The sequence below is a fragment of the Onychomys torridus genome, chromosome 8 (genome assembly GCF_903995425.1).
Source record: "Onychomys torridus chromosome 8, mOncTor1.1, whole genome shotgun sequence".
NCBI classification, from domain to species: Eukaryota; Metazoa; Chordata; class Mammalia; order Rodentia; family Cricetidae; genus Onychomys; species Onychomys torridus.
The window spans coordinates 87,142,029-87,157,220 of record NC_050450.1 but is presented as its reverse complement, the minus strand read 5'-3'; the positions used below and the strand labels follow the sequence as shown (position 1 = coordinate 87,157,220).

At 53.2% G+C, this 15,192-nt stretch overlaps 1 protein-coding gene across 1 annotated transcript; it reads right to left on the bottom strand.

Moving 5' to 3' along the window:
* Window positions 1-2,346: 2,346 nt before the first annotated feature.
* Window positions 2,347-13,287, bottom strand: Igfbp4 (insulin like growth factor binding protein 4). Its single transcript, XM_036197847.1, has 4 exons — window positions 12,338-13,287; window positions 6,068-6,213; window positions 4,969-5,103; window positions 2,347-3,514 (listed from the first exon to the last, which is right to left on the bottom strand). Exons 1-4 carry the CDS (start codon window positions 12,684-12,686, stop codon window positions 3,380-3,382), a joined length of 765 nt encoding a protein of 254 aa, XP_036053740.1. The 5' UTR covers window positions 12,687-13,287; the 3' UTR covers window positions 2,347-3,379.
* Window positions 13,288-15,192: the final 1,905 nt, after the last annotated feature.

Here is a 15,192-nt window from a genome sequence, read left to right as displayed (position 1 = left end):
GGTTTAATTTCAGTTTAATGGCTCTGTTTTTATGTGTAATTAAATACCATTGCATGGTGAAAATATGTTGTTTGCACTTTAGAGACTGTGTAAGGGCCTGGGAAGCCAGTCCCTTGGAGTTTCGCCTCACAGGCTCCTGTCAGCCTGGCTGGGATTGTCTAGGTGGGGTGGGGAGATGGCCTGTGGACCTGAGGAAAGAAGGCCGGAGGGGAGTGGTGGTCTTCATGGCGCCTGCCACTCACAAGAGTATGTTTCTAATTATCTGCATATCCCCCACTTCTACCCTCTGACCTCAACCCTCCCCAACCCCCCGGGGCTTCAGACACAGAGTGGGCAGGATCTAATTAGACCCTTGGCTGACTGAGGGGCTATCTGTCCCCCACTGTGGGTGTGCCCAGAGTCTGGTTTCTTTGTCTCCCCCTCCGCCATATTTAAAACTGCCCCTTCCCTCTACCTCCCTGTGAGGACTCAGCCTCTCAGCAGCTGCTGGCCTCCCAACTCCTTCCAGCCACTCCATCTCTGCTCTCCCCGAGATCGGAGGTGACGTTACCACAAAGGTCTGAAATAGTGTGGGAATTTCTTTAGCCAGGAATGTTTTGGGGTCATTTGCCAAACAACCATGTGCCTTCCAGGAAGGGGAACTCTAGAGGTGCGCAAGTCCTTGCATACCTCATGACCTTCCTGGAGCCGCTTGGCAGCAGAGGGCCAAAGGGCTGGGATGACAGGCTTTTCCTGGAAGGAGCCAGGGAATGGCAGAGGCTGATGCTCAGGACCCTTCGAGAGGATAGGACAGAGGCTGACCCACTCTCAGCAGATCAGGGTTCGATCTCCATGAAGAGATGGAAATGGAAACTGAAGGCCAGGGCATGGATGAGCTAAGTGAGGCCTCCCACCCAGACCCCTGTACCAAGCCAGAGGGAAAAAGCATTGTTTGCATATTTGTGTGTGTGTAAGAGACAGACAGGAGGATGCAATGTGTGAACGTGTAGGCACGCACGTGTCATTGCACGCCTGTGGAGGTCAGAAGAAAACATGCAGGAGTTGACTCTCTCCTTCCACCACGTGTGTCCCAGGAACTGAACTCAGGTCTTCAGGCTTGGTGGCAAATGCCTTTACCCACTGAGACCACCTTGCTAGCCCAGAAGTAACACTTTCTTGTGGAGGACTTCAATTCTCAAGGTGCAGTGACCCCACAAGGACATAAAAGTTTGGGCCTTGCCAGGCGGTGGTGGCGCACACCTTTCATCCCAGCACTCGGGAGGCAGAGGCAGGCCGATCTCTATGAGTTCGAGGCCAGCCTGGTCTACAGAGCGAGATCCAGGACCAGCACAAAGCTACACAGAGAAACCCTGTCTTGGGGGGGGGGGGAGTTTGGGCCTTGCCTCCTCTCTCCTAAGCTGCTGGTTCTGGGACTAGGACCATTCAAGGACATGTAGAGGTCAGGTCAGGAGGGCGCCTCAGAATCTGGGAATGGCATGCAAACAGTGTTGCTTTTATTTGCTTTGATGCTTGGGACCTGGTCCCAAGACCATGGGACAAGCTACCCAGGAAAGGAGGGGCGTTTGTGCAAAATGTAGAACCCTCTAAAGCCTACAACTTCTTATCTGGTGCTAGACACCCCCCTCAAGCCCTACAATGAAAGTATACTCCATGGATGTCACATTATCTCTCTGGTCATTCAGATCTCGAGTCTCCCATTTGACAGATTCATGGAGGCCAGATACCAGTTACACAGGTGCGTGTCTTGTCTGTACTCATCACACAGCTCTATGTACATATGTACCTGTAAAAGCCATGGGAACACGGCCATGAAGCCACGTGGGAACAAGCTCTGAAGCCTAGGCTGGGGCTGAGAGTCTAAAGTCAAGGGTCCCCACTCTTCCAGGACTGAATGCTAGAGCATGCCCATCCCCAGTCAAGAACAAGGACACCAGAGCTGTGGAACCATCCCGTCCCTCAAGCGTAGCGTGTCCTCCTCATCCCCATCTAAACGAATAAACTAAACCGAGCTGTGAATCCATCCTGTGCAAAGCCTAGATAATGTCTCTGCTTCACTGAGTACCTATTTAGAAGCCAGCTATGGCTCCATAAGGCTTCCTAGGCCATATTTCCAAAGCCACAGGACCCCACCTCCAGTGTGAGTGCCTTGGGAGACCCCCGGGGAGAGGGCTTTTGGTTTGCAGCAGTCCCCTATCAAGAAGGCAAGGTCTGGAGACCACACAGGACCCACTCCCCTCCACCCATGATTCATCCCTAGTAAAAGAAATCAATCAATCAATCAAACACAGTTATCTTTTGGTTTTGTTCTGTTTTTTTGTTGTTGTTTTTTTAAAAAAAAAAAAAAAAGAAAAAAGAAAAAAATTGAATGAAAAGACATCACAGCCAACAAGCAGGTCTCTAAGTCTATCCAGGCAAGCCAGAAAATGCCCCGGAGGGTGGAGCAAGTGGGACAGAAGGTGCAAGGGAAGGGAAACATGGTGAGGGAGGCAGGGTCACAGGCAGTGGGCGGCTGGGGAGATAGGGTCACCCTGGTGACTTCATGACCAGGAGCCACAGTGGGGGCCCAGCACACGGGTCCTCCTCTCCATCAGGCACACACATCCATCCTACATCCTTTCTTCTCTCCTGACTGCTCAGAGAGATGACCCCATGCCCCTGTCCTTCAGGCCTTCCTGTCCCACAGCAGAGTTCCATCTGCCAGACAATCAATCAGATAACCCAGTCCCAGACCCAAAGATGGGCCCCTGGGGAGCCTGAGGGATGAGAACAGGGGACCGTGACAAATCTTGGCTTGAGAGTAGAGGCGTGTCTCACGAGCCTTCAGCCCTCTTCTCCTTCCCACACTGACTAAGGATGAGGAGAGGGAGCTTTCTTCCTCTCCGACTCCAAGAATGAGGTTTCTCTTCTCCTACAGGCCTCTGATTACCTTATAGGAACACCTCGCATGCCACAATCAGAGAAAATTAGAGTGAGGCCTCCAGGGCTGAAAACTAAAGCTGGCATGTTTATGTTGTCAATACGTTTTCAGATGGCTGAATGAATGAATGAATGAATGAATGAATTCAAGATTGATTTGAAAACACACTGGGCCTTCCTGTTGCTACACTCGGACCTCTTGGCCTATCTAAGCCCATAGTGGGTACGCTAAGCCCATGGGCTACACTTGCACCTGTAAACACATACACACACACACACACACACACACACACACACACACACACACACACTCACGCAGACACACACAGCAAGGGAAACTTTGGGCAGGGCCAGAGGCAGAGAGCCAGAACTCAGACCAAAACTCCATGCCAGGTTAACTCTACAGCCCCCAGAGCTCAGGGGCCTAGGAGGGGGCACTGAGTCCCCCACCTGCGGGCAGCCCTCACTCTTGGAAGCTGTCAGCCAGTTGGTGGCAATCCAGCTCCCCCTTGGGTTCCAAGCCCCCTGGAAGCTTCACCCCTGTCTTCCGATCCACACACCAGCACTTGCCACGCTGTCCATCCAGGGCGGGATGACACTATCAAGACAAGGACATGAGAGGTCAGCTCCCAGGAAGGCCCAAAGAGCCCAGGTAGACCACCCCACCTCCAGTCCAGCCCCCAGATCAGAGAGCTGCTCTTCCAACATGATGTCCACAGGCCAGGGCTCTTCTTGAGCACCAGTCCCCAGAGCTCACTGCAGTGGGAAGATCTGTTCAAGGGAAGTTCTAGAGACCTTCTGGTCAGGGACCTAAAAAGGCCCTTAGACTTAAAGGCACAGATGGACTGTAAAGGCTGGGTGCGTTGAAGATGCTTCAGGTGTGCCGTGAATGGGACTGGAAGCATGGGGCTAGAGCTGGGAGCAGGATCCAAGTCAGGGTAAAGGTAGCAGCATCAGGACCACAGCTGAAGTTGGGTTAGGGTTTATGGTTAAAATGATGAAACTGGATAATTCCGCATTTTCTCCTTGTTTTTCCACAAACCCCAAGACTATTCTAAAAAATGGTCAGGTGTTTTTGTTTTGGTTTGTTTAAGTAAGGGGTGGGAGGGCTGTTAAGAATTGAGACATGGAATTTGTGTTGGGACGGTGGCTGAAGATAGTCCAGGCACTGGTTCTGAGCAGCCTTCTCTGGCCCGTCACTTGTCATACACAATGCCACACCCTCATCTTGCCACCTTGGGATGTACAGACCCAGGACAGTAGTGTTAGCCTCCTAGTGAGGCCTCTGCTGGTTGAGTAGCCAGCCCATGCTGGGGATGTTTCCGTAGTGGGAGGTCAACATGTGTGCCTACAGTCACATGACCTAGGGGAGAACCAGGCCAAGGCTCCCCAGACCACATTCAGCATAAGGCACTCCAGTCCCTTGCCCAGATATACCACCCTCCTGCTGGACCAAGATGAGACGGAGCAGGCTGGCCCTGCTGTTCATGCCAGTGATGCCAGGCGTTCTGAAGGAGTGAGTGAACGTGATGCCAGTGACTGCTTCCTTCTCTCCTGACCCCTCTCTCCTCTGCTTCCACCAAACGCGGCTCTACCTCCATCTTTTACTGCCCCCGGGGATCTGAGCTCAGCTGCGGAAGTGTGAGCTCTTTCCTCCTTGACTTCTCGTAACTTGGGCTCCATCCCTAAACCCAGGTGAAGCTTCAGACATTCAGAGACAAGGAGCACTACTCTGAGGGAAGGAGGAGGGGGAGGGTGGGGAGCAGGGTTTACACCACGGATGGGGAATCCTGAGCAAACAGCCCTGGAGGAAGACAAGTTCGACCATGAACTCACTCGGTGGTGTGGGCTGGCCAGGGTCCTTCTACCCCTTTCTGAGTCTGTCTCTCATCTTCAAAAGAATGAGATGGACAGAACATGCTGAGGGTCTTAGGCTAGCCCAGATGGTTGGGTTGGATATGGGGCCTAAGAGCTCTCTTTGGGAACATCCGGCGGAGAACCAGGATTTCCCCAGGACGAGGCCAGCACCTCGCAGCAGGAGGGGAGACGCACCTGTTTGGGGTGGAAGTTGCCATTGCGGTCACAGTTGGGAATGGGGATGATGAAGAGGTCTTCATGGGTACGGCTCTGCGAGGCGGCCAGCCGCTCCAGGGCCCGGTGCAGCTCGCTCTGGCAGGAACCCTGGGGCTGGGGGATGAGGAACAAAAGTGCTCAGCAGAAGAGAAAGGCAGGAAGACCCCTCTGCGCTTAAAGGGGGCCTGGGTACTAGGCAGGGGCACAAGAAGCAGAAGCAGAGACTCAGGCTCAGCTAACAATGGTGGTCACTAAAGCAGGTGGTGGTGGCACACATCTGCAATCCCAGCACTCTGGAAGCAGAGGCAGGAAGATTATTGCAAGTTCAAGGCTAGCATGGTACACATAGGAAGTTCTAGGCCAGCCTGGGCTACAAAGTGAGACCCTTTCTCACAAGAAATAATCAGGAAAAAAAGAGGGAGACTTTAAAGGAGGGGTGGTAAGGGAAGAGGCCTTGGGAACTTACAGGCCTAAGCAAAGGAATAAACAAGGTGACACTCAGCTTGAGCCCACTGGAATAATTAGCCAGACTCTAGAGTAGGATTCCAAATCCTCTTGCTATGGCCAGCTTATCAAACCCTTTTGTTTCTATGACTTGGCCAAGAAAAGGGACCAAAAGCTAGGCGGTGGCGGCGCACACCTTTAATCCCAGCACTTGGGAGACAGAGGCAGGTGGATCTCTGTGAGTTCAAGACCAGATTGATCTATAGAGTGAGTTCCAGGACAGTCAGAGCTACACAGAGAAAACTTGTCTCAAAAAACCAGGAAGAGAAAAAAAAATAAAAGGAAGGAAGGAAGGAAGGAAGGAAGGAAGGAAGGAAGGAAGGAAGGAAGGAAGGGAGAAAAAGGAAAAAGAAACACTAGGGAGTTTGGACCTTGCTTTTACCAGTCAGCTCAGCTCCGTCATATTTATGTGCAGAGAGGAAGAGGGATCACAGAGAGATGGGGATCCTCCCTGGGCTCTCCTGAGGTACATTGTGCACACACAGGAGGCTTTGGTGTCTGCTGGGTGAACATATGCCAGATCTAGTCATGGAATTTCTCTAAGCACACACATCTGTGGGTCAGAGGTGCTCACCACAGGACGGGGTTCCTCCCGGGGTGTCCCCACGACCTTCATTTTGCTCCGATCTCGCATTTTGGCCATATGCTTCTGCAGGCACCTATGATCGTGGGCACTGCAGGGGTTGAAGCTGTTGTTGGGATGGTCGCTCTCATCCTTGTCTGTAGGGAGAAAGGCAGAGGTCAGCATCAGAAAGAACAGAGGTTTACACTCCTCCAACCTCCCACCTGCTTCCTCCACTGGGAGTCTCCATAGAGCCTGAAATAGGAGCAGCCCCCACCTCCACCCCACTCCTCTGGATGTCTTTGGAAGAACATTCCTCTTGAAGTCCTTGACTTGTTCCTCACCCCACCCAGTTCAGGATTCAGAAAAGTCACCAGCTGCAGCCGCCCAGATGGCAGGGGGGATCCCTTGGGCCCTGCAGGGAGGTCTGAGGCAGGCAGTGGGAGGGGGAACTACTGGATCTTCTACCCCTCTGTTCAGCTCCTCCCACCATCCCCCTCCCCATCTGCTCACTCTTCCTGTCTCCTTCCCTGCTCTTTCAGCATCTGGCTGAGCCTGCCAGGGATCCCTAGGGCCAAAATCATATTTTCCATGAGCGAGGAGTCTGGTCCTAAAGGTTCTCGCACTGTCTGGGTCTGTTAGTGTGTGTGCCTGCGTGTGAGAGATGAGAGAGAGACAGAGGCAGAAAGAGGAGAGAGACAGACAGACAGACACACACACAGAAAGAGAGAGAGAGAGAGAGAGAGAGAGAGAGAGAGAGAGAGAGAGAGAGAGACTGTGTGACCCCACAACAAAGAAAACAGGCACACACATTTCTCCAGTCCACCTCACATCTTTAAACGTGAGGTCCCATTCAATGACCAAATGAGTTACCCAGAAATAGGCAAAGGGCTATCTGGAGATGCGAATCATGAATCTGGCTGGACCCTGTCTCCAAGGCCCTCCTGAAAGCCCGATGGGAGCTGCCCCATCCAGAAGGCCCCGCATGGTGACCATGCCGCGCCCTCCTGGCAGCCAGGGCCAGAATGCAAGGCTGAGAAGGGGAAGAAGGTTGGAAAGACTTCTCAGCACATCACAGCCACCTCTGAAATGCTCAGACTTGGCAGCTCAATGCAGGCCCAAGTGCAGAGCTCCTGCCAGCATTCCAGATGTTGGCAGGCAGACAGGAGCTTACATCTGGTTTGCGTCAGGACTTTTTTTTTTCCTGAGGAGTTAGCAGGTTCCTCCATACATGGCAACAGTCCCAGAGCTGCCTCTGGGTCAAATGGTGTTTTTCTGCCTAGCCAAAGCTGGGGGGTTGGTTTTTATTTTATTCTTCTGGTTTGGGGGATAAGGAAAGGGAAACATGTTGATGGAGGGACACCAGGCAAGGAGGGATCGATACCATAAAAAACAAACAACCTGTTAAGATTCCATACCCAAATAAAACTGACTCACCAGGGATAGGAGATTTTGTCCTGAGTGAAGTACTGGTATAGAATTAAAGAATGGAAATGGACGGCGCAGATAGATACAACCATCCTTCTGTATAGGTGACAAAAGGATTGTCCCAAGGGAGCCCCAGACCTACATCAAGCTTGAGAGTCAGCTAAAGAGGATGGAGAATAGTCCAGGGATTCACGTGACAACTCCGGTCTGTTTGCTCTCTCTGATTCACTGCCTTTTCACAATCAGAATGGCTTTGCACAGAGTCTCTGGTTCTTCTTGGTAAACATGAAACGTTTGTAGGCTCAGAGTTCAGGGAGTAAGGAAGAATTTGAGGGGGGGTGGGGTAGGTGGAGACGCAAGTATTCTACCCCTAAGCTACAATCCCAGCCCTACCATCTCTTCCTTCTTTGTCTTTTGTTTGGAGACAGGGTCTCATGTAGCCCAGACAGGCCTCAAACTCGCTGCATAGCTGAGGCTGGTCTTGAATCCCCTTTCTCCTATTCACTGCCCAAGCATTGGATTATAGGCAGGTGCCGCTATAATCTGGCTCCTAGCCCTCATATTATTTTTCAGTTTTGTCTAGGAGCTTTTAAAGAAAGGAGTTGCCTCAGGAGATAGAGAGCACACCCACCCTACAGTTCCAGAGTTTTGATATGATGAGCCTTCAAGAGTCCAAAAAAGGTGGCCCAGAGACTTGACCACAATTCTGCTTCCCAATGTGGCATTTCTGTGAGTAGAATCCAACCATGAGGGGTCCTTGGGGGCTTATCCATGGGCATTTGAGACGTTCACCGTTAACGAGAACAATTGAGTAGCTGTTGAGACCTAGAGCTACATGGGACCTACAGTGAGCCTAGAAGCATGGCTTACACTGACGTCAGGATTAAAGCGGCCCATGGGCATAGCTGAGTCAGCAGCCTGCGGGCCCCTGAGCATGGCTGTCTCCATGGCTTAGCCCAGTGAGCCCTGGTTCGAATCTACGCTTTTAGGAGAGAAGCTTCTAATCCATCTTGGGGCACAACCCAGATTAAGTCCACATCCACCCACCAACACAGAACCACAAATGTTTATGGACAATCACATGTCCAGACACATGCTCGCCCAGGTGTGCACATCTACACCCACTCACGTACTCTGACCCTACCTTAGTCAAAAACATAGACCAAGCCAGGACTCACTAATGTCCCAGTCTCCCTGGCCACGGTCTGTTGACTCTTCCTTTAATCTGTAACTTGTCTTTGTCCATCCATGCTTACCTGGAGAGTCCATCTCTAGGGACCTCTCAAAAACATTAACTTCCTGGCCCTGTCCCAGCTTCTAATGCCCTCTGCCAAGGTTCCGATGCTCCTGAGCAGGAGCTGGAGGCAGACCCCCTCCTCTGGTTAGGTCTCCAAGAAGCTTGTCTAGGAAGTGGAGCTGCCAAAGAGGGGCAGGTCTTCTCCTTTAGCTCCTGTGTGGAGCTGGGCAGACTGCCATCCAGCCGTGGCAAAGTCTTGCTCTTCACTACACAGCAGAGCAGGGCAAGGAGCGAGCCCCCGGGGAGAAGCTGTGTACAGCTCCAGCCCCAGTAGAGGCAAAAGTTCCTGCTCCCTAATTTCACCCCCATGATTTCTTTTCAGGGCCAGCCCCTGACCCCTCCAAGACACCCAGACTAAGGACTAAGTGGGTCCTGCCACCCAGACTCAGACGTTTCTGCCATATGCTCTGGAGAGTCACCCACCTGTCCACCAAAAATACCTTTCTCTTCCTTCATCCTCCTAGACCTTGGCTGAAGAACCCAAGACTACCCATGGCAGACACCAGGTTGTTTCTTTGAGATTTTGATCAAGGGGTGCCCTTTACTGTTGCTCCCTGCTGCTGGCCTCTAATGAGACAAAGAGACCCCGCAAAAACAAGCAACCCCTCTCCACTCCTGCAACTCTCCCTGACGCTGTGCTCTGCAAAGGGCCTTGGCTTCTTCATCTGCACCTCACCATTACTCCAACCTAGTGACCTAACGCTTTATTCCAGACACCTCAAAACAATGAAGCATTTGACCAAGGAGGAAACTGGAGCGGAGAAGAGGAAGGGAGACTTGTCTTTGGCCACTTTAAGCGTCAATAGTTTGGGCTTTATTGGTATTAAAGAAAAACACTAGGTAGCCATGTTCTTTCTCCCCTCTCCCCTAAAGCACGGAATGTCTGGGAAGGCCCAGTTTCCATGGCATGACTACATTCCCAGGACCGAAGCAGGGACAATATTTGCTGTGTTGACTAAAAATTAACCCAGCCTGCCTGTTCCCTAACCCTGTCCCGGAGGGACCTAATGCCTGGCTTAGGAACTCCCTGTCCCAAGCCTGACCTTCCCATTGAACAACCTCTTGGATTTCAAGAGTCGAGGATGTGAAATTGTAGACTTATGACGCATGCACCGGTCCCCACCTCTGGTGGCCTTGGTAGTGCTGATCCCCAGCCTGTCAGAAAGGAGAACAAGGCAGGCTGGAAATGGAAGGGACAACCTGCCCCTAGAAAAAAATAAGATGGAGAGCTCGTGCCAAAGGACCACTTACTTCCGTGATCAGCTGGAGCTCAGTCCCAAGAGCAAAGAGAGGGAAGAACAGACTGGCACCCTTGACCAAATGAGTCCAGGACACGGGTCCCAAACCGGGAGACTGAGAAGGGACAATGGCCTATTGGCAGTGTAAGGAGTGAGACAGGGGCTGAGCCTTGCTCAGTATTTCCCCAGAGACCCTGCAAGGCTCTGTAGGTACTCCTCCCATGATGCAAAGGTGTCGGGTCATGGCAGGGAAGTACTGTGGTGACTAGAAAGCATTGACCTTAGCTTGCCAATTGAGTGTCTAATGTCAGCCAGGTGGTGGAGATGCACACCTTTAATTCCGACACTGAGGAGTAGGGGCAGGCGGATACCTGTGAGTTTGAGGCTAGCCTAGTTGACAGAGAGAGTTGGAGGAAACCTTGTCTTGGGGGAAACAATTGTCTGTCTCCAGGGTCCTTCTGGTTTCTGATTTTCCTTCTTCAGACAGCTGTATCCATGGTGTGGGTAGAAGACAAGGCCAGGATGTGAGAGAATTAGTGACTTGAGCTCTGAATTCCAGAACAGACCTAAAGGCACCCCATTTCTAGACTTCTCTAGAAGCTGACTTGCCTCACACCCACAGAACAATCAGAAACTGTGCCAGGTCTTCCTAAACCCTCGGGGGATTGGTTTTCCCTCCACGATGTAGGGATGTTTCTGTTCAACCGGAAGAGAAGACTCTTGTAGCTCTCTTCTGGCTGGTGCTCAAGTTGAGGAGAGAGGAGACTACCAGCCACCTTCACCTGCTGCCAGATGCCCACTAGCTGGTAGAGAGCAAAGTAGGCATCCTAAATGCAGCCCTCCCTCCTGGACTCACTGGCCCAAGATCAAGGACTCATTCTCCCAGGACCCCCTCCCCCTCCAGCAGCACTGGGTGCCAGCCTGGCACTTCGCCCAGAATATTTCTGCTGACCCATCTCTCCTTGTCCAGGGGCAGGAAGGGCAGAGAGGCAGCCCTGGGGTCCACCTCCTTCCTGTTTTCCCTGCATCCTGCTTTCCTCAGACTCCTAAACTGCTGAGGATTGAGGAAGTGGATCGGTCTGGGACCCAGAGCAGGAAGCTTGGGGCCGAAGTCCCAGCATCCGGACTGCAACAATGGAAGAATCAAGCACCAGGAAAAGAGAGAGGCACACACAGCGGCTCAGAGAGAGCCAGGCTGTCCAAGAAGGGGGGATACAGACAGACAGAACGTCCAAAGGGTAGCAGATATGTAGGGAGAGTCACTAACAGAGCCATCAAAAGAGCAACAGAGTCTGAGACAAAAGTCTGAGAGGTCATCAGAAAAACAGACTAAGGCAGGCAGAGCACGGGAAGGAAACTGTTAAGGCTCAGGAGACCGAGAAAAAGAGACTCGGGACTGTTCGGTGAAGCCAGAAGTCGAGAGCCCACCGCAGGAAGTCGCAAAAGGACAAGAGAAAGATTCTCAGAAGAAACTGGGAAAGGCCCACTGTGAAATGGAGAAAGAGAAAAGGAAATACAAGATCAGAGCAAGGGACATTCTTGAAAATCTATTTGTCTATCTGTCTCTCCTCTCCTCTCAGTCCCCAACAATCAAGGTTTCTGCAACTCTGGGCTGACAGCCAGTGCTTCCCTCTAGACCCTCAGATGGCACCTGCCAGATGAAGGAGCAAGAAACCTGGATGTGCCAGCCTGGCAGAAAGAACGCTGCCTTCCACTGCGTTGAGGGCCTTGAGGGGAAAGACAAATCTCCTTCTTTACTATTGAAGTCCCTCTGATTTTATGTCCTACTTCACCACAGAGTGGTGACTGAAAAATCACTGGTTCCTCACACCTTTGGGTTTCACCTGAAACTGGGTGTGGATTGGGCCCTGGATCAGGAACAGAAAAGGACGATCCCAACACACACACACACACACACACACGCACGCACGCACACACGCACACGATCGCAGTTTTCTGGCTCTAGATGACAAATATAACTGTATCAGGTCAATTTAACTTACCATAATCGCCTCAGGAACCAGGCTTACCACTGAGGCCGAGGCCTCTCTTCCCAAAGAAGTACCTGGGAGGTTTGAGATGAAGGGATGGGACCAGGTTCCCCTTGACCAGTGACAACTGGCCCTGGGATTCAATGCCAGTTTTCTTGGCTGTGCCTGTCAGGCTCTGCCACGTACCTCCCTTCTCCTCAACTCACTGGGAGCTTTTTACGGGCCTTCCAGACCAACCAGGATGGGAGCCAGGTTGCAGGGAGGGAGCCAGGTTGCAGGGAGGAGGGCTCTTGGGAAAGGTGGTCAAGAAATGGTAGGTATGCCTTACCAGATGACTGCAGGCTTTCCTGGATGGCCTCGATCTCGGACAGCAACGTGCACACTCCCTGCCCATGCATCAGTGTGCGCAGGGGCTTCTCCACTCCCCGGGGCGGGTAGCAGCGCATGCCCGAGCCACAGCGTGGGGTGTACACCCCGCAGGGCATCCCCAAGCCCAGGGCACAAGTGGCGCAACAACCGCAGCCGGGCTCCCGCACCAGCTCCTCGCAACCCACAGGGGGGCGGCAGCGCGCCAGCTTCTCCTCGGAGCAGGGGGGGCAGTGGATGGCTTCGTCGCCCAAGCTCGGCCAAGGCCCTGCGGCCAGCAGCAGGGCGGCCACGAGGCCGAAAGGCAGCATGGTGAGGACGAAAATGGAGCACGGAAAGGGAGCGCGGGCTCGCGAGCGGGCTGCAAGGGACCCGGAGGCAGCAGCGCCCGGTGCGCTTAGAGGACCAGACCGGAGGGCGCGGGGACACGGGGCGGCCCCGGCAGGCAGGGAACCGAGCTGGGGAAGTTAGCAAGCACGCTGGAGCGGAGCGAACCTAGCCACCGAGGCGCTGCGCTGCATCCTCGGCCCGGCCCAGCAGGCGGCGGGGGCAGGGGGCTGAGCGGCTGCCCGGGACCGGCTCCCGGGACTTTATACCGGCCCCCTGGCCACACCCCCAGCGCCGTCCCTGAGGTGGGAGAGCAGGGGCGGGCGAGGGGGAACTGGAGAGGGAGAGGAGGCCGTTAGGGGGAGGGGGCGCTGGCCTGAGTCGCAGCCACCGCTACAATATCTGAAAGTCCTTTGCTCTGCAGGAAAAAAAACCAAAAAACCAAAAACAAAACCCCCAAAACGGCGCAGTTTGGAAGCGGTGGCCGGGGTGCAGAGCGTCTCTGAGCCTCTGAACCAGAGCCCTCGGAGGATGGGTGAGGGAGGCAGGGCGAGGGGAGGCGAAGGAGATGCTGCTTGGTCCCGTCCCCCCCACCCCCACCCCGACCTCGAAGGATTCCTTCCCAGACACCTAGGCGACCCTCGCGTTCAGTCCCCTTCCTTGGCAGGAGGTGGCCACCCCACCCTACTCCCCGGTACGTCCAGTCTCAAGCTCTGGACACCGCCCTGAGTGAGGTGGGGCAAGGCGGTCAAGAACTCTACCAGGGGTTCAGGAGGGCCCCAGGCTTGAGGCGCTTCCTGATCGGCGAGTCTTCTCGCTGCACCCTGCTTCCCTAACTCGAGGACAAGGTGCCAAGCCTCTTCCTTCTTAGATGTTTCCCCCTCTAGGGCCTCGCTTAGATTCTGGAAGGAGACTGGCCTGGGAGACCGACATTGGCCGTGTACAAGATGTGCGTTGAACCACCCCAGAGGCACCGCTCTTTGTGTGTTTGTATAGTTATTGTGACCGTTTCCCAGTAGGTGGCAGTCAAAGATTTCCAGAAAGGGAAGCCTCTTCTTCATTTTCCCGATGCCACTTCGCCCCTGGGCTGTAGGCTTATCTATAGGGTGCCCCTACAGCTCGCAGCAATCCTGTTGGCAGTGGGAATAGATCCAAAGACCCACCTCCTACCTTCCTTCTCTTTTGTCCCTACGCCTCTTCATCTCCCCAACCAAAGAGTTAGTTTCTGTCCGGGCATATTCGGAGGCTCGGTGGATTTTGGGGGTAGATGGGGTTGGGAGGGTCTGGCCTAAACTTCTAGGGAGAAATGAAGCTAAGGTGCAGCTCCTAGATCTCTTTGTCCCGGCAGGGGTCTTTCAGCCGGAGGATTAAGCCACCTCCCACGTTCAGCAAATGCAGGATGTTGGCGGGGTTGGAAGAAGAAAAGGCGCCAAGAGCCGGGACCTGGAGGCCAGACCAAAAAGTTGCGAACTGACGGCACCTACCGGCAACCCTTAGGACTGCAGGGGGGCTGAGCGTGTTAGGGCCGGACACAAGGACTCTCAGTCACACCTCAAGGATAAAGTTGGCTCCCCCTCTGTCCCATCTGCCCTGGAGAAAGGTGAACAGAACAGGTTCTTCAAGCTCCTGAGGAAGCCAGCGTTTTTTCTGATTCCAAAGCCAGTGCCTGCCTCCCGCCCGCCCCTCCCCGGTTCTCCTCCTTAAATCCAGTCGGCCTCCTACTTAGTGGATGAACTTGTGAAGTCTGTCTCTAGCTAAAAGGAAGGCTGATTATGACCCCTTATTCCACCCACCTCTTGGAACTCCTGTGGGAATAAATGGACCCATAAGGACAGTTTTGAAGGCCAGTGCCTGCCAGACAGCAAACCCAGGCTGGGCAGAACCGCTGGGATGAAGCCAGCCTGGAATGAAGTATGAGTGCTGGTGAAGGGGGCCGTTCTGTACAGACTTCTAGATGAGACAGATGCCCCCACTCCTCAACCGCCCCAAATCATCCTCTGGTGTCCTTCCCGTCACTGCTTAGACTCATACCCAGGAAGCCAGAGACCAAGCACTACTCTCCACATATGGTGCGTTCACGAAGCACATGTCTTAAGAGTAAAGAGATGACCAAAACCACTCTGCTTCAAGGACAGAGGAGATAAGTGTGTAATGAAAATAAAGCTTGTTTGTTTGTTTGTTTGCTTATTGTTTGTTTCTGTTTTTGGTTTTTCTAGACAGGGTTTCTCTGTGTAGCTTTTGGTGTCTGTCCTGGATCTCGCTGTGTAGACCAGGCTGGCCTTGAACTCACAGAGATCCACCTGCCTCTGACTCCCGAGTGCTGGGATTAAAGGCATGTACCACCACTGCCCGGCAAAAATAAGTTTTCTAAGACATGTACAGGTGTCCTGGGAGATATTTCTATAGGACACATGGGGTCCTAGAGGCACAAGCAACCAACCAGCTCTACCTATGGGGCATGAGAAATGTACACTGAAGAGGTGACCTGAG

What these genes read in the sequence shown, in the direction of transcription:
- Igfbp4 (XM_036197847.1), bottom strand. Translation starts at nt 12,686, where the DNA reads ATGCTGCCTTTCGGCCTCGTGGCCGCCCTGCTGCTGGCCGCAGGGCCT. An exon ending in GGGAGGAACCCCGTCCTGTG is followed by an intron (nt 5,104 to 6,067) that starts GTGAGCACCTCT and finishes CTCATCCCCCAG; the next exon opens with CCCCAGGGTTCCTGCCAGAG. An exon ending in GCAACTTCCACCCCAAACAG is followed by an intron (nt 3,515 to 4,968) that starts GTGCGTCTCCCC and finishes TTGTCTTGATAG; the next exon opens with TGTCATCCCGCCCTGGATGG.